The 23019-nt window shown below is 33.7% G+C and overlaps 1 protein-coding gene across 1 annotated transcript in view; it reads left to right on the forward strand.

Annotated features, from left to right (window-relative positions):
• The window catches only part of Lrp1b (LDL receptor related protein 1B), a 1711024-nt gene that overhangs the window by 1070396 nt on the left and 617609 nt on the right, over positions 1-23019 (forward strand). The window contains exon 18 of the mRNA XM_048345540.1: positions 6866-6982. Within this exon, the coding sequence (XP_048201497.1) occupies positions 6866-6982 (117 nt within the window). The remainder of the gene's footprint in view (positions 1-6865; positions 6983-23019) is intronic.

The raw sequence follows: 23019 nt of genomic DNA on the forward strand, positions 1-23019 counted from the left end.
AGTAGAAGTTATCTTTCACTTAATCTTGGCACATAACTTTGCTTTCCAAAGTAATTTGGTCTTCCATATGTGTGGACTGGTGATACACTTCTTGTATAAGATCTTTCCCTCTTAAATCTTATTTGTCAGTGGATGTTGCAGTATGAGCATGCTGTGACATAGACCATCTCATAGAGAACACTGTTTTGTTTCTTTTGTCTACTTTTTTACTTTTAAAATATGTAAAGATGTGATTTTTGTCTACTATGGGAATACCACTGGGAAAAAAATTCTTCTTCTGGGTACAAAATTTAAGTGTGTTACCATTTTTTTTAATCTCACACAAAGTCTCAAGACCACTAAGCATATTTATAACTCCATATAATCTATTCCATTGTAATAAAAACTTTGAATCCCCAGCAAAGTTTTCATTGAATGAAAATATACAGCTGGGGTACAGGTTGCATTAGAGTGCTAGAAAGGTCATTATTAGTCAGATAAACACTGAAAAATGACAGTTGCTATCATTAGCTTGGTGCTTTTCTTTACATGATAAAGAAAAACTAGTGTGTTTGATGATACATACTGATATGCTTTGTGTAAACAAATTTACAAAAGTGTTATATATGCCAACATTAAAACATATCTGTCATACAGCATCTTTTTCTCTTTTGGACAAATAAAATCTTACTTAATAAGAAGTATTATGAAGTCTTAGTGAAAACAATACAACGGCATTTTCAGAAAAAACATGCAGGTTAAGATATTTTTTTTTCTCTTTGTATTGTGACACTGCCTTTCTTTAGGAAGTCTTGTACCCCTCAGCATGTCCCTTTCATCATATAAACATACATACATACATACATTCACTTTTACAAGTGTACAAATTAAGGGCAACCTTTTTCTAATTAGCTTTTCACTTTGTAGAAAGCAATAGTGGAAAGAGCAAACATGTCACAATTCCACAGTCCTACCTAAAGTAGCATATTTGCTGAGGATTGGCGTATCAGATATTCTTCTCTCTTGAATTAATATCTCCCTTGTCACTTGTAAATAACAGAATTTAAGGAAAAGGGATTTTTGTGCATAGCTTATATCATAATTTCTATAAAATATTTTCTAGAGAAAAATACATTTGTAGATTGTTTTGTTCTGAATCCTTGCTTAATTGGCTACTTTAGAGTGAAGCATCTCTTTAGAGCAATGAAGTTACTATTGTTGTAAAGCTATTGATTAATTCAAAGATTGTTTTTCATTACAAACTGAACAGGAAGACATACTAAATTTGTACTATCTTATCTTTTTGATCTGTACTAGATATTTTTAATGTACTAGTGTCTGTATGGTTTTTAAAGGAGGCATGGCTAGTTATTTAATAATTGCAAAAATTGGGGGAAAAGCATATGTACAGAAGCTAACAAAGCCACCAAACCCAATGTCGAATATTTACAGGACACTCAAATCGTGTAATCCAATTCAAAGTAGAAAACATCATACTTAACTTGCATTTCAAATGATTCCACATGCAGTCTGCTACTGAGAAGATCTTTTTAGAATGCTTACTGTAGCTGCTGTGGCCAACAGATGAATTAAGAACATGAATTTAAAAGTAGAAAGTATGTGTGGAGGGTGTTTATTTTCCTACAGGTTCCTTTGGAACCTATACACAATGTGTTTATTTTGCAATGTACTTTCATTTATCAAAAGAAATATGCAGGCCATGTAAGTTAGAATACCAGTTCAATCAGTAAATTAATAAAAAAATAGCTAAATCATTTCTGACTATCTATAAATATGTCTACATGGACAGGCATTCTAGATAAAACGACTTCAAGTGGGGGATTATTTTGAAATTGAATCGACCATCCTATATCGATTAACATTTCAACCATTTTATATCAAGAAGAATATACTTTCCCTTGAGAAGCCAATTTCCTATTTTGTTCTTTTAGGTATCTCTTTCAACAATCTATTACTTCTATAAATATTTATTAAGACACTGATGATGGAATGAGATAAACTATATATTACTTTTCACTACAAAGCTGAAAATGAAGGCTAAGCGAAAGCTATGTGAGCAGGCATCTTAGAGTCTATGTATTAAGACAAACTACATTGGAGCACCTAAGAAGAATGAAAACTTTAGTTTTTGTCTATTGGCAAAGTTCCTGAGAAAAGCAATGACCCCTAGAAACCCCTAAGAATAATATATATATATATACATATACATATATATACATATATAAATTATTTATATATAATATATACACACACATATATAAAAATTATTTACATATATGTGTGTGTATATATTCTTTTTTTTTTGCCAGTTCTGGGCCTTGGACTCAGGGCCTGAGCACTGTCCCTGGCTTTTCTTTGCTCAAGGCTAGCACTCTGCCACTTGAGCCACAGCACCACTTCTGGCCATTTTCTATGTATGTGGTGCTGGGGAATCAAACCCAGAACTTCATGTATATGAGTGAAGCACTATTGCAACTAGGCCATATTCTCAGCCCCCCTAAGAATAATTTCTAAACATGAAAACTATTTCAATAGGAAGAAGGAATAGCCTGATAAAGATAATATTAGTAATTCCTGGAGAAGAAATTGTGCACTCACGTCTTCTTATCTTCTTTGATGTATGAGTGGAGTTTTTTTGAAAAGTAATTAGGCTAAATCCAGTAAATTAAAGTGTGTGTGTGTGTGTGTGTGTGTGTGTGTGTGTGTGTGTTTAGCTTTCCTATTCTGTAATTCCATTTCTAGATTCATGCTCTAATTTATAACCATGAACAAGGATACATAAGGGTTTACTATGTTTAGTGATAATAATAATTTAAAACAACTTAAACCAAATATCCATGAGTAGAAAAATGGCTATAAACATGGATACATATACATGCATGTGCATTTTTATATTTCTGTAAGTGTGAACACAAGAAATATTTGTCTATTTTTTAAATAATGTGGATGTGCTAGGCAAGCTCTCTGTCATTACGCTACAATTGTAGCTTTTTTTTTAAAGACAGTGTCTTACTGTGTGTGTAACACAGACCAGCTGTGAACTCATGTCCTTATTCTCCATGCCTTCAGAGGTCTGAGATTGGAAATGTACACATGTATGAGAGCAATTAGCATAACCTGACACATATTTTGTTAAAATAGAGTGCTTTGATTAAATGCAGCCAAAGTAAAGTTTAGGATTACTGTAATTTGCTCCCGCCTCTTCTTCTCTGTACAGTCTGTGTGCACTGTGGGGTTTCTTATTTCTGGCAGTAGGAGAAGCCTGATTTGTGTTCAGTAGAAATATTCACATTGTGACAGCAAATCTCTGATTCAGCTGTTAGATAAACAATTCTCCTAGTGGAGGTGAAAATTTCCTCTTCCTTAGAGAAGCATTTGCTATAAAATGACAATCCTGTGGGACTGTTGTTGTAATATCACCTTCAGGCTAATTAGATGAGATCAGGATAAAAACTGAAAATAAGCATGGTGTTTCATTTGCAAATGATAATTCTATCTAGTAATATCAGCTAGAAAAGTAGTACATGGAGATTTAAGAAATAAAGTATATTTCTTACTTCAAATTAGTTACATTTTCCTAATAGAAAAAGAAAAATAAATTTCTCCATGATTATAACAAATAATTAAACCATGTACCATATGGGCATAATATTCCTGAGTGATGGTCTAGTGAATGCTCAAAAACAGAGACAATATTTTTTCCCAATTCACTTATAAAGCACTGACACCCAGATTTTATGAGATAACAATGACCAGTACTTAACAGTGTGAAATATGGACTTCTTCCATATTTTTCTAATTGCCTTACCCTCCTCTTGAAAGCAAATGAGTCTCCGAAAGCTTTGCTAGACTCAACATAGAATTTTTAGTGGTGTGGCTATTGCAAATAAAATAATATTTGACTAGATAATGAATACATTTTTATTATGAGTCTGAATTTAACAAAGATGTAAATATGTGGTAATATTTTTATTTTAAAAACACACTTCTATTTTTGATAATCTTCTTGTATCCCTTTCCTGTGGTTGTACCAGCACTGTATCTTATCTGAGTACACTGGAAACTGTATATACTGGTATTAGAACTAGGGAAGTAAAAGGGAATATCAAAATCGAGAGACAAAGTATAAAAAGACAAATGACTCCAAAAGCAGTACTTGCACAACCATTTGGTGTAAACCAACTGAACAACTCATGGGTGGGGGGAAGAGGGAAAGGAGGAGTGGGGAATGGGGAATGAGGGAGGACATAACAAACAGTGCAAGAAATATACCCAAGGCCTAATGTATGAAACTGTAACTTCTCTGTACATCATTTTGACAATAAAAAAGTCCAAAATTAGAAAAACAATGAAGAGAAAATGGAAAAGAGAAAGGAAAAGCACAAGAAGATTATACAATGAAGAGAGGAAAGAACAACATTAAGTACTAAAGTTCTCATTTATTTTCTTTTAAAAGTCAAAGTGTGCTTACTGTTATCAGTGAAACAACACAATTCAGGAAGGTAAACAATACTAACCTTAATAAGTACACTAAGTAAGCTAACACCCGCATCTTATATATGCATCTTAGAATCTTTCTTTGTTTACACACATACATAAATTTTATCGCAAGTAGACATAATTATATGAAATTACCTGAGAAATGTATTTAGTTTATTATAAATGCTAGGATAATTCAACTGAAAATGTGCCATTTAGATAAATGCAATGAAGTATAAATACTTAATGGTGCTTCAAATTTTAGAAGTGGAACTTCAGTTGCATATGTGTTTTAATGTTTAAAATACATTAATTTTATGCATATTTCCAATGAATGTCATGGTACCAAACTAGCCAGTGAAGCTTTAATTTTTTGAATTATATTTAAGGCATTCAATAGAGTGGGTACACATGTTTAGATTTTATACACACTTTCTATGGATATGTATTTTTAGAAACTATTTTAAATAACATCGTCCAGGGATAAAAACTTATTTTCTTCCAAGGACCATGAGAATTTTTATACAAACTATTAATATAGGCAGGTGGTTCAGGAAATCTACAAGAATATGAATATTTGTCCAGTTGTGTACAACATGAGTTTGAGTGCCTTTATATGCTCTATAGGCTAGCTTTTCCCTGACCTGTTGTGGGAATCATGACATTGTTTGCATGATTTGGGTTTGAATAATTATCTATGCTAAGAATTAATATTAAAATCTAAAGTATATTTTGATGAAATACCCCATATTTCATTAAAATACTCTGTATTTAATTTAAAACCAAGTACTTAATTAATTGTGAAGACATCTTTATAATTCTGATGCCCAGGAAGCAAGAGATTTGTAAAGTAATCAAGTTTTCAAGATGCAAACTAAAATATGGAACCAACCCAGATGCACCTCAGTAGATGAGTGGATCAAGAAAATGTGGTACATACACACAATGGAATTTATGTCTCTATCAGGAAGAATGATACTGCCCCATTCGTAAGGAAACTCTATGGTTTCCCTCATAAGGAATAATTAGAACATCTTTAGCATAATCATAGCAGAAGATCACAATAGCTCAATACTTGCACCCATATGTACACATAAGATGATGTTTTGTGAAATGAATCCCAAGTTATGGAAATAAGTGGTTTATCATTGTTGTGGTTAATTTGAACATGTCATGTGGAACTGTAACTTTTTTCTTTCTCTTGTGTTTCCTTCCTGTGGTTTTATTCCTGCTATTACTGTAACTGATATTAGTACCCAGATACATTATTATTAACTATTGAAATTTATCTAACCAAAATATTCATATGTCCAAGTTTCCCTTTAGTAACATATCTCAAATTTCCCTCTGATCTAATTAAAAGAGAGAAGATTGGAGTATTTACACTCATGAAGACAGAACTGTAGTTCAAAAGAACATATGAAAAGAACTAAAAATCAAGCATTCATAGTAACTAAATATGTAACAACTAAAGACCTGGGGGAAAAGGCAGAGAAGCTATGCAGGACTTCATGCTTTTGAAAGTTGACCTGATTGTATTGGAAAAGGACACTAAATAGTCTGATTAAAAAGTCATACACTGATTTATACTTCTGTGCAAATGTGAATTAAAAATAAGATCTAAAGTCTAAATGTATGTTTTAGAAAATACCTTCTGCTTTTTATTTTTTTCACCACATTCAATAGATCATGTAGAAATCATGAAATGAAAGTACTTTCATCGTAAGGCAGAAGGTTCCTTGTCTGAGACTGACATTAGGCAAACGTGTAAAACCCTGTCTGAAAAGTAACTAAAGCTAAACAGCGATCATATAAGTCAATGGTAGAACATCTGCCTACTATCCGGCTCAAGATCCTGAGTTCAAAGTCAATCACACACACACACACACACACACACACACACACACACACACACACATTGAAAATGTTAAAGGAAAAGGACAGTTATGATCAAAGACTATTATACTGGGTTAGTCTCCAAAGGTCTCCTCATATAACATCAGATTTTTTCTCTTAGATTATTAGAAAATGTATGCAAATTCTTTTCTGATTACTCAAGAGTTGAATGGAATTCAGATCAGTCACATATTCATAAGCATGTGCCAGGCAAAAACTACAAATTCATTATTTACAAATTTTGGATTGTGTGAGAAATACTATCTTGTCCCTTAACAGTCACAATTGTACAGCAAAGTCGGTGAATGTTCCAGAAGACAAATTTGTGTTGTAAAATATTAACTTAAAAGTTAACTTTTAAAGTATCTTATCTTAACAAAGAAAGATAACTTCTAATGTCGGAAAGAGTTGCTCTATTCTTTATTTTATACTTAATGTTCAAAATGTCTCTAATTTGTTTTTTTCTTTCTGTATGAATGGATTATCACAGCTAGAACGTGCCAGATAGAGCAGTTTTCTTGTGGAAATGGACGCTGCATTCCCAGAGCCTGGCTGTGTGACAGGGAAGATGACTGTGGGGACCAAACTGATGAAATGACATCCTGTGGTAAGTTTTGAGTGAAATATCCTGTTAATAGAGAATAAGTTGGAGGCAATAGTCTTATCACTGTGATTATCTTACAGGCTATTTCTTCATAAATTCCAGGCAAAAGGGTAAGTCCCTTTCATAACCAACTTTTGGATATACATGTAATTTTTAATGGTGGGTTCAGAATGTGTACAATTCACAAAGCAATAATTATACCCTCAGCTAAAATACAGGGAACCTGACATTGCAGATTTTATTCAAAGGTAGGTATTATGAAACTAAAAAGATAGTATTAAATTTGACTACACCTAGAATGATTAAATTTTCTCAAACAAAATTAATACAGTTAATAACAAGATATAAGAGGAGAACAGATTTCCTTTTTTTTTTTTTTTTTTGCCAGTCGTGGGGCTTGGACTGAGGGCCTGAGCACTGTCCCTGGCTTCTTTGTGCTCAAGGCTAGCACTCTGCCACTTGAGCCACAGCGCCACTTCTGGCCGTTTTCTGTATAAGTGGTGCTGGGGAATTGAACCCAGGGCTTCATGTATGGGAGGCAAGCACTCTTGCCACTAGGCCATATCCCCAGCCCTGAGAACAGCTTTCTTATTGGAATGTGTCGCCTATATTACTGGAGCAGTAACATAGGTTGAGGCTATGTAGCCAATGCATCACTTGTTCCATTTCTAAAGAGACATATGATTATGAATATCTGAAACCATTATGAGTTTAACATAATAACTTTGTTGATGGCAAAATTTCAATCTCCTTCCCCTTAAACTTCTAATCCTAAATACAGAAACTTTTATTGATGCATGAAGTTTCAAGTTAATTACTATCCTCTGAACTCATGTACCAGTATGTCTTACTGTCATCTATATTAATAATACACGTTTAAACACACATGGTAAAGGAATGAACCAAGTTTTCTAAGGTGTACTTAATTTCAGTCATGGTACTGGATTTTTTTTAATTACTAGTAGAAAATGTATCCATAAAGTGTTGGACGTATGGGGTAAGTCAATATTGTATCCTAGCCCCTGGGATTCTGGATGTAGGAGGGATCAAGAGTACAAGGAAATCTGGGACTTTGCCATAAAACCTTGTCATAAACAACCCAGAACATACACATATAAATGACATTCAGAACACACTGAATTTATATATTAAGCATTTATTATATCAGGGAATATGGCTCAGTATTACAGCCCAAAATGTCATACTTGAGTATGAACAACAGCACATATATATATATGTATATATATGTACATATATATATATATACATATATATGCATACATAGAGACACATGCATGCGGAAAATCTACATGTGTGCATTTCAGCTAAGTGTCACTTAACTCCTGCTATTAGTAAATACATAGTAAAAAAGCATTTTTTTTTTTTTTTGCCAGACCTGGGGCTTGTACTCAGGGCCTAAGCACTATTCCTGGTTTCTTTTTACTCAATGCTAGCAATCTACCACTTGAGCCATAACACCACTTCTGACTTTTTTCTATATATGAGGTGCTGAGGAATCAAACCCAGGCCTTCATGTATACAAGGCAAGCACTCTATCACTAGGCCATATTCCCAGCCCCCAAAGCAATATTTTTTAAGTTCTTAATTTAAATATCTCTTTAGAAGATATAGAACATCACTGTAGATCTAAACACATTTTCTTGTTAATATTTTCTCTTAAGCTAAACTACATATATGTCCTATGCATATGAATAAAGTAAAAATAAATTAGGTCGTAATAATTGATATGGTAATAAGTTAAGTAACAGTGCTGTACAAGCAACAGAAAATAGCACAAAATTATTTTAGTTTTCATATTACACCTACACTGTATGAACTGTGGACAGCTAAGGGTTCGGTAGAGAAATTTGTCCTTTCCAATGTGAAGAATAATTATGTTACCCCAAAATTGCATGGATTCCCTATTATGTTGCTATATTTTTAAGAAACAGATTCCTTTGCTGTTTAGAATATCATCATTCATAAAATACAAGAAGAGTAATGAATGACCTCAAAATGTTAAATACAAACAAGTTTTGGAATAAGTGATCCAATGCAGATAAGAAGTGCTGTAAATGCAATAGAGAGTAAGATAAAGTGTATATGATCTTATTAAAGGTCTTCTATTAGGTTTTTTTTTCAGTCATTGGTCTAGGGCAAGAAGTTTTCTTTATTCTTGTGACAATTTATTTGAATCCTAAAAGAAAGAATATCTAAAAGTTCACTAACATTCTAAATAATTGTACCAGCAAACATATATCTTTCATGATGTGAACAAAAAGAGATCCGAAGGCCCATACGACACATCTTTTTGTGACAATTCTTTACAACTGATCTATGAGGAACACATTACTGTGTACATTTCACAGATAGAAGAATTGAATATCTAAAGATTTCCAGAAACTTTCTTGAGGTCATAAATCTAATAAGTATCAGGTTAAGGCTATGAATCCACACCTACTTGAAATTAAGATCCATTCATTTCAGGTTGTCTATTTTTGGATCTATGTATGGTGTGCAAATAGGAACCAACACAGTACTTCCTCAAAAGTCTTCTTTACAGGCACATTTACCTAAAATAGATGTTTTTCATTGGTGTGATCGTTTTATTAGCATTTCTCTAGACAAGAAGTTTCAATATAGTATTTATTTGGGGGCTGTAAATGGACCTATTTTGTCAATATTCTATTCTGATGTTACCAATCTGACTTTGAAATGTGAAATTGGGAAGAATGGAAAGCAGTATGTCCAAATCCCACTTGCATTATTATATTGGCTTTAACAACTTGAGTTGGCTTCAAAGTTCAAAGGGAAGTTAAGATAATGTAATATGGGAAGAAGGAAAGCAAGACCCTCTCTCAAATAAATAACACAAAATACAATTTTTAAGTTCATTGCATAAATTGAATAGTCTTCTGTGGGTACTTCAAATGGTTTTTATTTCAAATTTACATTTTGATGATGTATATTATCAATCTTTTGATTCTCTCTTACTCAATTTGGAGTATGTGCAGAGTGAGGGTGTGACTACTTCATGCTCTTGTTCTCAGCCCTCAATCCCCCCACAGCTCTTACCCTACTTCCTTTCCATACTTTTAAATCTGCTATCACATAAATGAGATCACCTTAGTTTGTGTAATTCAAGTATTTGTTTAATATAACTTTTACCAAATCACAATAAGAAAAGTATGAATTTTATTTGTGGGCAACTGGAATATCCTTTGTGGAATGCTGGTCTTAGAATTCTGTGAATAATTCTGAGCCAACTACTCATCTACCTAAATTTGCATATGGTATATTTTCATTTATAATGAGATCTCTCAGAATTCCCATACAAGTGTTTGAACTTTCTGGTATTGCTATGATGTATCCTGATTTTGCAACTGTATTGTCAGTGTTTAAAGGAATAAATAATATATGCATAATCCACTAGTATATTGCTAGTAAAACATTTAAATAACTTTGCCTGGAATTATTTTCTGTGATTTAGATTTATTTCAACTCAATTTAGGGACAAAAATCATCTCTGCATTTAAAAATTTTGACAATATGAATAGCCTTCTTCCCCTATTTGTGTTGATCATTCCGTATTGCTTTAATTTCAAAATAACTGCCAAAAGTCCATGATCCAAAAAGTTGGATGGTTTATTATTTGTTTGGTATCTTTTCTAAATTAGAAGACAAGTTAATGGTTAACAGTTTGGTACTTTTTCATGTTTTCTTTCATATGTATTCTTCACTTTTTGATCTAGCAATAATGATTATTGTTATATTATGTGAGACAAAAGATGTTTCAAAAGATATTTGAAACTATGTTTTCCTGACAATTTCCTGAATAGTTTTGCTTTAAATCCCAGATCACTTTGTTGGTTAGATTTCTAATTCTACAGGTTTCTATTTAAATATTACCATGTTTGTTTTGAAATGGTATACAATCTCCTGCTGAGTTCTCTTCTTCCTATTTTCATGTGTGTGTGACATTATTTCACATTTGTTACAATTCCTCCTTGGTATATACTTGACAATGTGGACCAGTCGGCAGAAAGAGGTGGCACATATATTCTGTATGCCTCAGACAAGTATGAGTAAAATATATATTACATGCTTTTATAGAAAATACTATACACACAAGCAATTGTAAGAACCAGTTGCCTATGTCTACTCTGAAAATATTAATGAAGTTAAACTGACAAAATATGAAATAAGAAAGGTCATAAGTGAAGTACTGAAAAGAAGTAAAATTTCAGTTTTAATACAGACATTTCAAATGTCATGTAATTCGAAAATCAATTAGTAAAATGCTACTTAATGATCGACATAATGAAATTTCTTTCAAAATGTTAGAACATGGAAGAATAGAAGTCAGCCATTTGGGAGATCCTTCCTGTGCAACTTAAGGTCTTATTAACTTTACTTAATAGTGGTATGAGGTATACTCTGTAGGATATATTTTCTTTGCAAGCCAGCAAAACTTGATTTTCAACCTGAAATGATTTATTATATGAATTGAAGTGGTGTGATGGCTCAAATAGGTAGTGTGCAGAATTATTTAATGAACAGAAGAAATATATCTATTTTATTAGAAAATTATTTCTTCTGACAAACAAATAAATGGTATTTACTTTTTTTGTAAATGCTTTATTTCTTTCTTTTTTCTAATGGGAATTGTTATTCATTTATTTGGTTTCATTTGATTTGTTTTATTTGGGCTAATTTGTTTGTTTTGTTTTATATTTATCTATTTATTTGAGATGCCAATTTAGTCTTGTTTAGGATTTGAGATATCCCTGACTTAGTGTCCAAAATATCTGTGATTACAGCTATGAGCCTTTATATCCAGTTTGCTTTTCTTATAAAAAAAAGACAAGGTGATTATCTGTGTAGTACAAACATAGTCAAACTCCCACAATTGTAAAATGACATCAGTGAACCAATGATTTGATTGCTCCCTAGAATCAGGAATAAGGAATCACAAACATGTAATTTCCACTACAAGGCAATCTATTTAAGCAGTTGATAAAAATGAATTTTGCTAATAATGTTCTCTTTTAAAAAATTAAAAAATTTATAGTGTCTAATCTCACTACAAACTGCTAAAATTAATAATCACACTATACAAATTAGAGTGAGAAAATGTGAGATGTTACATCATATAAGTTTTACATTTCTTTAATTGCAAGATGTTGCTACTTCCGAGGAAAATATATTTTATTCCTTTTCTTTTGTAGATATGCTATTTGCATACTGCTGGGGAAAAAAAGGAAGATCCTACCAAATAGAGCTTTAAAGTACATGAAAATATTAATTTCCTTGAGACACTAACTTCAAATGTATTTTAGGCTTTGATGTAAAAATATAAATGAATTAATAGTCACTAATTTAATCTGTCACAAATCATTGAACATTTTTTATTTACTAAAGCTGTTACTTTCATTAATTATTTCTTGGGATGACTTTCAGGTAGAATTGAACAAAGACTTATTTTAATACAAATTACTTTAATTGCCGGGGAGAACTACTACTTCCAGAAATGAATTTTCATTCTGTTTTAGATTTCAATTTCTTGCTTGCTAAACATGTATAAGAAACAGAAAATGCAACTTGTTTCTCATCTATATTTTCAGTTCCCAGTTAACTAGCCTATCTCTGACACTATTTAGGTACTTTTGGCTTTTCTTTAATAAACATTTTCTCACACATGACTCTTCTTTGATCATATAGCTTTATCATATTTAGCATATTTATTCTTACAATTTTTCACATTTAAATTTCTTATAGGTTAGATAAAATATTATGTCTCTGTCTTCTACTCAGTCTAGGGTAGACTCCAGATATACTTTTATGTGCGTGTACGTGTACACACACACATATGCACACACGCACACACACCAAAGAGCAATACTCCATTAAGAGTCATTGCTAAATTTAACAAAGACAGTTTCAATTTCCTAATCAAGGATGGAGTATCTTGAGTTTGTTACTAATATACCTAGACCATTCTCTAACTGCAGTCCTCCTAGAACCCTGTTTGTCCTTGCCTTTAGGAGAAGAGTATGGCTCATTTCCCTTTGTATACTAATTCCTCTGTTTCTAGCAAATCTTTTTTTTTTCTTAATTTTATTCATTTCTTTATTATCAACGGGCTGTTAAGAGTGGTTAAAGTTTCATACCTAGAGCAGTGCACACATTTCTTGTTCGTTTGTTTTTGCCAGTGGTGGGGCTTGGGACTAAGGGCCTGAGCACTGTCCCTAGCTTCTTTTTGCTCAAGGCTAGCACTCTACCAATTGAGACACAGTGCCTCTTATGGCTTTTTCTATATATGTTTTGCTGAAGAATCGAACCCAGGGTTCTTCATGTCTACAAGACAAGCACTCTACAACTAGGCCATATTCCCAGCCCCATACATTTCTTATCTAACTTGTTACCTCCTCCTTCATCCCCCCTTTCCCTTTCCTTACCCCACCACCCCCCTCGAGTTGTGCAATTGGTTAAAACCAAAGAGTTTGGGAACTAGGGAAGGGAAGGGAATATCAAAACCGATACACAAAGGATGAAAACACAAACCAATGCAACAGCAATACTTACAAAACTGTATGGTGTAAACCATCTGGCAAATCTTAAAATATCTTTTTCAGTACTTTCTACATGAAAGGAGGTAAATTATTTTAACAAATTTTTCACTTCCTTTATGGCAAAGGTAAGAAGATGGGAGAATCTTGCTACTCCGAATTAATTTCGGCCTTGCATTAATTTTAATATTTTTTAAACTTGGGATTTCCTGAGTTAGTGTAGTTTATGATACAATTCATGGTTATAAATTTCAAGGGAGATTTTTTTTCAAAAATATGTCTATACTGAGTTATTGTTTAAACTATGAAGAGATGGTCTCTAATCACTTGTTTGCATAGACTTTGAGCATCCTACATTTCAACTGAGGTACACATCTTATGATAAAAGTGAAAATTGTTTCCTGTCCATGCTGACATGAAAAGTCGTGCATCTATATTATGTTTTCAGATGTATGTTACAGTCTTTAAGGGAAAAATTATACATCTCCATTGATAACAACATAAGCATATTCAAAATAGATTAGATTTTACTTGCTGTTTCAGGTTTTTTTTTTGTTGGTTTTTTTTTTTTTTTTTTTTTTGCCAGTCCTGGGGCTTGGACTCAGGGCCTGAGCACTGTCCCTGGCTTCTTTTTGCTCAAGGCTAACACTCTGCCACTTGAGCCACAGCGCCGCCTCTGGCCGTTTTCTGTATATGTGGTGCTGGGGAATTGAAGCCAGGGCCTCATGTATACGAGGCAAGCGCTCTTGCCACTAGGCCATATCCCCAGCCCCGCTGTTTCAGTTTTCAGCAATTTTTTTTTTTTTTTTTTGGCCAGCCCAGGCCTTGGACTCAGGGCCTGAGCACCTTCCCTGGCATCTTCTCGCTCAAGGCTAGCACTCTGCCACCTGAGCCACAGCGCCCCTTCTGGCCGTTTTCCATATATGTGGTGCTTGGGAACCGAACTGAGAGCTTCATGTGTAGGAGGCAAGCACTCTTGCCACTAGGCCATATTCCCAGCCTCAGTTTTCAGCAATTTTTTTTAAATTTCTGCACTTTGTATATTTATTTCCTTACATGTTAACCAAAATATTAACATGTTTGCTCAGTATTTATTAGCATTTTACTATGCTTGCTCTATTGAACTATTTAATGTCTGTTCTTGTACTTCTATTAACGTCCTTGTTTTTCTGTTATATTAGTGTATATTGGTTGTATGAGGAGTTTTAAAAAAAATATTTCCATATGTGCATATAATGTGCTTTCATTAAATTGTATTACTCTTTCTTTCCTCTCTCAATTTTTCTTTGCTTCTTTTCATTTCCATTCTGGTATGTGTGTGTATATGCATGTATATTGTGATGTGTGTGTGTGTGTGTGTGTGTGTGTGTGTGTGTGTGTGTGTGTGTGTGTGTTGGTCCTTGAGTTTGAACTCTGGGCCTCAGTGCTGGCCCCTGAGCTTTTTGCTCAAGGTCATTGTGCTACACCTAACCACAGCTCCATGTCAGGCTTTTTTCGTGCTTCATTGAAGATATGGGTCCAATACAATTTAATGTCATGGCTAGCTTCAAACCACAGTCCTCAGATCTCAGCTTCCTGAGGAGCTAGCTTTATAGATATGAGTCACTAGTGCCTGGCTCTAATATTCTCTCTTATCCTCTTCTTAGTTTTCTCACATATATTCACTGAATGACAGTTTCCAAACCTTTCTCAAAAGCTTATTTCACCACTCTTGTCTGTTATCTAAAATTCTCCAAGATTTTATACACTCTCACATTTGGCATTTCATAGATTATGAGTCAGTAATGTTTGAGAATTTTTAAAGGCCTCCCTTCCTGTTTGGTCTTTTTTAACTTAAACATATCATTCATGACAGCTTTCATATCTCTTCTTCAAAGGAAAAGGAAATTACCTCCAAATAAGTTTTCATAAGTCTGCATACTCCTCAAAATCCATCATAAATAGAAAGTACCTCAAGTTAAAAATAAATACAATGCACCTAGCCTACGTTACCCTTAGCTTACATGTGTTCAGAAGAGTAAGTTGGTAGTTGGAGAAAATCATATAAAGCATTCTTTTAATAACAAAATATTGAATAGACTGAATCTCATAAGATTTCTGAAATGGTTCCAAAATCTCTGACACCACAGTATATTGTAGGGCACAAGTTATTCCCTCACGTGATCATATGTCTGATTAGACTTCAAGTTGCCCATTCTGCAAACATCACTAATATGAGTAAAGATTAAATTTTAAACTGTAGAGTACCATTTCTACTGAAACAGTATTGCTTTTACACCATTATATAATTGAAAAAAATCACAAATCTTCTGTTTTTCTATATCCGCAATTAACATATATTTATTGATATTTACTTTGTCTTCATTCCAGTTATGGTTTCAAACAGATTTAAGCATTCTGAGTGAAGATAGTATTTGATATTATATACCTTATATTACCATGGTCTAGCAAAATTTCTTCATTTATTCATTCTCTATGATCTATGTCTAAGACTCAGAATTTTATCTGGCATAAAGTTTTCAATAAAACATCTGAAATAGAAAGAAATTCTGAAGCAGTTTCCCCTGGGTCAGGCACGTTAATTAACTACTAAAGATCACTCATTATTTGATGGTATAGCCACAATTATAGGGAAGGAAATATATAATATATACTTTCTTCAAAGTATATATTACATATGACAACAAAATAAGATTTTATGTCACATCAATCTGAACAGTAAAAGGGACAATTTGTACTATACTATTCCCTATTGTTTTTCCTAACACATGTTTATAATATTGGATCTTTTAAATATTGTTTACACACACCAAATTTTGGGAGCTATAGCTAGTGTTAGTATCTACAATGACTTTTTATGCTCCCTGCAGATATAGTTCAATCATATAATACATTAAAAGCATAATTCCCATAACAATACTTAATTTATGCACAGGAGTAGATAAAAATCGAAATTAGCATTGAATTGGAATACATAAACTACAGAACAAAAAATTTAAAAATTAATACCATAAGTGTCTTTCTGTCTGTAATATACTTTTAAACATGTCTCATCATGATGTAATAAAAAATAATTCATTTTGACAATAGAGTACAATTCACATTGCTATTTGATGTTTCTTTAGGTAATCTGACTATTTTCTTCTGCAATTGGAGTTTTAAATAAGAATTGCAAAAATATTGTGCATAACAGTGTGCCTAATATACACATGCTGCTTGCCAAGTACCACATAATAAATAATAATAGGCAATGTGAGTATAATCTTCTTTGCATTACCATATTACATCCCTAACACTGGACTCCCATAATATTCTTACCTTATCACTTATTTAAATATCAGTCTTCTATGTATTTCATGCATACATAATCACAAAGGTTAACTTCAGCTTATTTTGGATGTAGCTTACATAACCTTAAGCTTCACAGAAACTGTATTTTAGCATTTAATAACAAAATACTTTGGTGTATTAGTTTTTAATAAACATAAAGAAGAGTAGAGTAGTGGCTGGGGATACAGCCTAGTGGCAAGAGTGCCTGCCTCGGATACACGAGGCCCTAGGTTCGATTCCCCAGCACCACATATACAGAAAACGGCCAGAGGCGGCGCTGTGGCTCAAGTGGCAGAGTGCTAGCCTTGAGCGGGAAGAAGCCAGGGACAGTGCTCAGGCCCTGAGTCCAAGGCCCAGGACTGGCCAAAAAAAAAAAAAAAGAAGAGCAGAGTGACTTCCTAATTCAGAGGTACTAAAGAAATATAATAGGTTGAAATCTGTTTCCCTGAGAAGCATTATTCTAACCTTTATTTACTAGACAAATATGAATACCATATCAAATGTGATAACCCTTGACCAAGAAAGAAAATTATAGCCATTTACAAAATGGCATGCCATATGACATGCCAGTAATTTTTAAGCAAATAATTTTTTTAAGCAATAATTTTTAGGCAAAGGTATAAGAGACAAATTGAGTATAGTATCTACAACAATAAGATACTTTAGCAGTATATTAATGCATATTAAATGTTATGAAGTTAAAATACCTACCAAGATAAAATGTAGTCTTTTCACTGTAAGTACAACATGTTAAAATGTTTGGAATTTCTTTATGAACCATGTATTCTTGCCAGGTATCCTGAACTCTGTGTCCAAGGAACACTAAAGATGCCATTAATACAAAATCAAGCAAGATGTGATTATGTGTCACATGTCAATCTTTGTCAAGTATATGTTTATAGTGATAAATAATAAATTCAATAAAAAAACAAATGAATATTAAAGTACTAATATCATCTTTCAAGTTAATACTAATAGGAAATAAAAGGAAACATATTAACTTTATTTGGATAAAATAGACTGCAATTGGAACCCACTTATTTATTATAATTAGATATTACTGAGAGGTTTCTAAGTTATTTTCAGCACAATATTTTGATATACTGGAAAAATATCAGGGGTCCATGTTTTATTTGAAGTGTTTTATTAATATAATTCTTCAAATGTGCTATAAGTTTGATTGAAGCAAAAACACACAAAAATAATTTCTATGTTCTATCATTTTATTCTGAAAATTGATTCCTGTATTTACTTGCAATGCTGTTATCACTTCAGGAATTTACAGAGAGTAAATCCTATGTTACTGATACATTAGTTGTTATCAGGATTTAGGACACTTTAAGCTGGCAGTTTTCTTGTCTTGATTTCAAAGACTTATACAGAATCATTTTAAGAGGCAAGAATCTGTGACGAGAGGGGTTGAATTGTCTATCTAAGGCCACACTACTGTGACATAAAAACAGAATGAAGTATTAATAATTTTACTGTATACCTGTATGCTTTCAAATAGTGTTTGCTCTGTTTAGTAATTTGTGCTTTGTTTTTCTTTTTCTTTTTACTATATGTGGATTTTTTTGGTTTGTTTCTCCTTATTTATTGTCAAAGTGATGTAAAGAGAGGATGCACTTTCTTACCTTAGGCCTTGGGTACATTTCTTGTACTGTTTGTTACCACCTCCCTCATTCCCTCCCCTCCCCCTATCCCTCTTGCACCATGGGTTGCTCAGTTGGGTAACACCAAATGGTTTTGCAAGTACTGCTTTTGTAGTCATTTGTCTTTTTATCTTTTGTCTCTCGATTTTGATATTCCCTTTCACTTTCCTAGTGAATACTAGGAAGTACTAGTACTAGTGAATACTAGGAAATACTAGTATATACTGTTTCCAATGTACTAAGATACAGTGATAGTGCAAGGTACAACCACAAGAAGGGGATACAAGAGGGTCATCAACAATAGAAGCTATGGTTTCACGTGGCATGTTTAAAGTAATTACAACAGTGATATATCACTCTTTTCCATAACGTGGAGTTAATTTCACTTAGCATTGTCTTATGCATTCATAAAGGCATAGCTATTAGGCTGTTGTGATCCTCTGCTGTGACTAGCCTAAATCTGTGCTAATTATTCCCTATGAGGGAGATCATAGAGTCCATGTTTCTTAGGGTCTGGCTCACTTCACTTACTATAACTTTTTTCCCAAGTCCTTCCATGTCCTTACGAATGGGACAATGTCAATTCTTTCTGATAGAGGCATAAAATTCCATTGTATATGTATCACATTTTCCTGATCCATTCATCTACTCAGGGGCATCTGGGTTGGTTCCATATTTTAGCTATGACAAATTGTGCTGTGATGAACATTGTTGTGCTTGTGGCTGTAGTGTGTTCTTGTTTGTGGTCTTTTGGGTAGGTGCCCAAAAGTGGGGCTGGATGGGTCATAGAGGAGCTCTATGTTTAGCCTTCTGAGGAATCTCCATACCACTTTCCAGAGTGGCTGTACCAGTTTACATTCTCCCCAACAATGAAGTAGGGTTTCCTTTTGGCCACATCCCCTCCAACATTTATTATTGTTAGTTTTCTTGATAAAGGACATTCTTACTGGGGTGAGGTGGAAGCTCAAAGTTGTTTTGATTTGCATTTCTTTTATGGCCAGTGATGTAGAGCACTTTTTCATATGTCTCTTGGCCATTCTCATTTCCTCATTAGAGAAGTCTCTTTTGAAGTCTTTAGTTGAGGAGGCTGTTGGTTCTTTGTGGTTTGTTTTGGAGGAATTTAATTTTATTAGTTCTGCATGTATTTTAGATATGTAGCCTTTGTCCATTGTATGGCTGATAAAGATCTTTTCCCAATCTGTGGGCTTTCTGCTTATCTTGCGAGGTAAGTCCTTTGCCCTGCAGAAGTTCTGCAATTTGATGCAGTGCCATCTGTCCATCCTTTCTTTGATTTGTAGCATTTCTGGGTCTTTGTTAAGGAAGTTCCATTCTGTGTCAAGGAGCCCAAGTGTTTCTCCTACTCCTTCTTTTAGTGTTTTCAGGATATCTGTTTTAATTTCAAAGTCTTTGATCCATTTAGAATTGATTTTACTGCTGGGTGATATATAAGGATCTAGTTTTAGTTTGTTACAGGTGTTCAACCAGTTTTCCCAACACCATTTGACAAAGAGGCTATCTTTCTTCCATCCTATTTTTTTTTAGCTCCTTTATCAAAGATTAAGTAGGCATAGTTCTGTGGGTTCATTTCTGGATCTTCAATTCTGCTCCATTGGTCTTCAGGCCTGTTCCTGTGCCAATACCAAGCTGTTTTAATTAATATAGCTTTATAATACAGCTTGAAGTTTGGTATTGAAATTCTTGCTGCGCTGTTCTTTCTGCTTAGGATTGTTTTTCTTATTCTGGGTCTTTCATTGTTCCATATGAATTTCTGGATTGCTTCCTCCATTTCATTAAAAATTGGTATTGGAATATTAATGTGTATTGCTTTGAATTTGTAGATTTCCTTTGGCAACATTGCCATTTTGACTATATTAATCCTCCCAATCCAGTAGCTTGGGAGCTTTTTCCATTTCCTTAGTTATGCCTTAATTTCATTTTTCATGTTTCTAAAGTTCTCATCATAGAGGCCTTTCACTTATTTGGTTAAGGTTATTCCTAGGTATTGATGTTTTTTGAGGTTAGTGAGAAAGGACTTGCTTTCCTGATTTCGGCCTCGGTCTTCAGGTCATTGGCATATAGAAAAGCCATTGATTTTTGAGGTTTTATTTTATATCCTGCAACTTTGCAAAAGTTTTGGATCAGCTCTAGTTTCTTGGGAGTAGAGTCTTTGGGATTCTTTAGGTATAGGACCATGTCATCTGCGAAGAGAGAAAGTTTAACTTTATCTTTTCCTCTTTAGATACCCTTTACGTTTTCTTCTTGCCTAATTGCTCTTGCTAGGAATTCTAGTACTATGTTGAAGAGGAGATGAGAGAGGAGACATCCCTGTCTTGCTCCTGATTTTAAAGGGAATGGCTTCCGCTTTTCACAATTTAGAATTGTTGGTTTGTCATAGACTACCTTTATTGTATTCAGGAATGTTCTCTGGAATCCCAGTTTTTCCAGGGCTTTTTATCGTAAATGGGTGTTGGATTTTATCAAATGCTTTTGCCGCATGTAGGGATATAACTATGTGATTCTTTACCTTTCTCAGTTGGTCTGGTGGATTACATTAATTGACTTCTGTATATTGAACCAACTTTGTATCCCTGGGATGAATCCAGTTTGATCATGGAGTATTAATATTTGGTAACCTGTTGAAGTCAATTGGCCAGAAATTTGTTGAGAATTCTTACATCAATGTCCTCTGGGAAATCAGTCTATAGTTCTCTTTCCGTGATGAGTCTCTGCCTGGTTTTGGGATGAGGGTTATACTGGCTTCATACAATGGGTTTGGTAGTGAACTTTCTCTTTCAATTTCATCAAACAGTTTGAGAAATATTGGTGTGAGTTCTGTTTTGAAGGCCTTGTAGAATTCTGCTGTGAATCTGTCTGGACCTGGGCTTTTCTTGGATGGGAGATGACTTATTGCCATTTCTATTTCAATGCTGGATATGGGTCTGTTTAGAAGGTTTGAATCTTGATGGTTGAGTTTGGGGATATCAATTTTTTTCTAGGAAATCGTCCATTTCTTCCAGGTTCTCAAATTTGTTGGCATAAAGGTTTGCAAAATATTCCCTCATTGTGTTCTGAATTTTGGTTGTTTCTGTGGTGATATTACCTGTTTCATCTCTGATCTTGTTTATTTGGGTGTGCTGTCTTCATTTTTTGGTCAGGTTTGCTAGGGGTCTGCCTATCTTGTTAATTTTTTCAAAGAACCAACTCCTTGTTTTGTTGATTCTTTCCATGATTGTTTGTCTCTAATTAATTTACGTTTGATTTGATTTTAATAATTTGCTTCTGTCTATTGAGTTGGGGTTTGGCTTGTTGTTCTCTTTTGAGGAGATTAACGTGCTTCCTTACGTTGTTGAGTTGCTGTTTCTCCAGTTTGTTGGTGTATGCACTCAGAGATATAAATTTTCCTCTGAGTACTGCTTTTGGTGGGTCCCAAAGGAGCTGGTACTTTGTGTCCTCATCTTGGTTGAATTCCATAAACATTTGAATTTCTGTTCTAATTTCCTCAATTACCCACTGATGGTTCAGCAGTGTGTTGTTAGGTCTCCATGAATTGTATGATTTTCTCTGGTGGCTTTTTGAGATGAGCTCCAATTTTATACTATCATGATCTAGGAGAATACAGGGATTGCTTTTGAGACTTCTGCATTTGTACAGATTTTCTTTGTGCCCTAAGATGTGATCTATTTTGGAGAATGTTCCATGTGCTGCTAAAAAGAATGTGTATTCTGGTGTTGCTGGATGGAATATTCTGCAGATGTCAGTTAAGTCTAGTTGGTCAATGCACTTGTTTAGTTCTGTGGTTTCTTTGTTCAGTTTTTCACATATTGATCTGTCCAGAGATGACACTGGACAGTTAGAGTCTCCAACTATCAATGTATTTCGTCTATGAGTGTTTTTAGAGTCAGTAGTGTTTGTTTGATGAAGTTGGGTGTTCCTGTATTTGCTGTGCAGGTATTTAGGATGGTTATATCCTCCTGTAGGGGAGAGCTCTTTATTAGTATGTAGTAGCCTTCTTTATCTCTTCTTACCATTTTTAATTTGAAGTCAATTTTATCTGATACTAGAATTGCAACTCCAGCTTGCTTATGGTGGCTGTTTGCTTAGTATATTTTATTCCAGCCTTTCACTTTTAGAAGATGTTTACTTTTGCTGGATCGATGTGTCTCTTGGAGGCAGCAGAAAGATGGATTTTGTTTTTTGATCCAACTTATGAGCCTATGTTGTTTGATTGGACAATTAAGTCCACTAATGTTGAGAGTTAGGATTGAGAGATCATCATTTGTTCCTTTCATTATAGTTATTTTGTCAAAAGCTGTGTCCTCCCAATTCTTGATCTAATATTCTGGTTTTCTATTTAGGGTTCTTTTCTTTGTATTGTGATCTAGATTATTTTCCCTGTATAGTACATCTTTGAGGATTTTCTGTAAAGCTGGTTTGTTGGAGATACATTTCAGTTTTTCAGTGTTTCCTTACTGTGGAAAACTTTTATTTG

Source organism: Perognathus longimembris, chromosome 4, assembly GCF_023159225.1.
Source record: "Perognathus longimembris pacificus isolate PPM17 chromosome 4, ASM2315922v1, whole genome shotgun sequence".
Taxonomy (NCBI): Eukaryota; Metazoa; Chordata; class Mammalia; order Rodentia; family Heteromyidae; genus Perognathus; species Perognathus longimembris.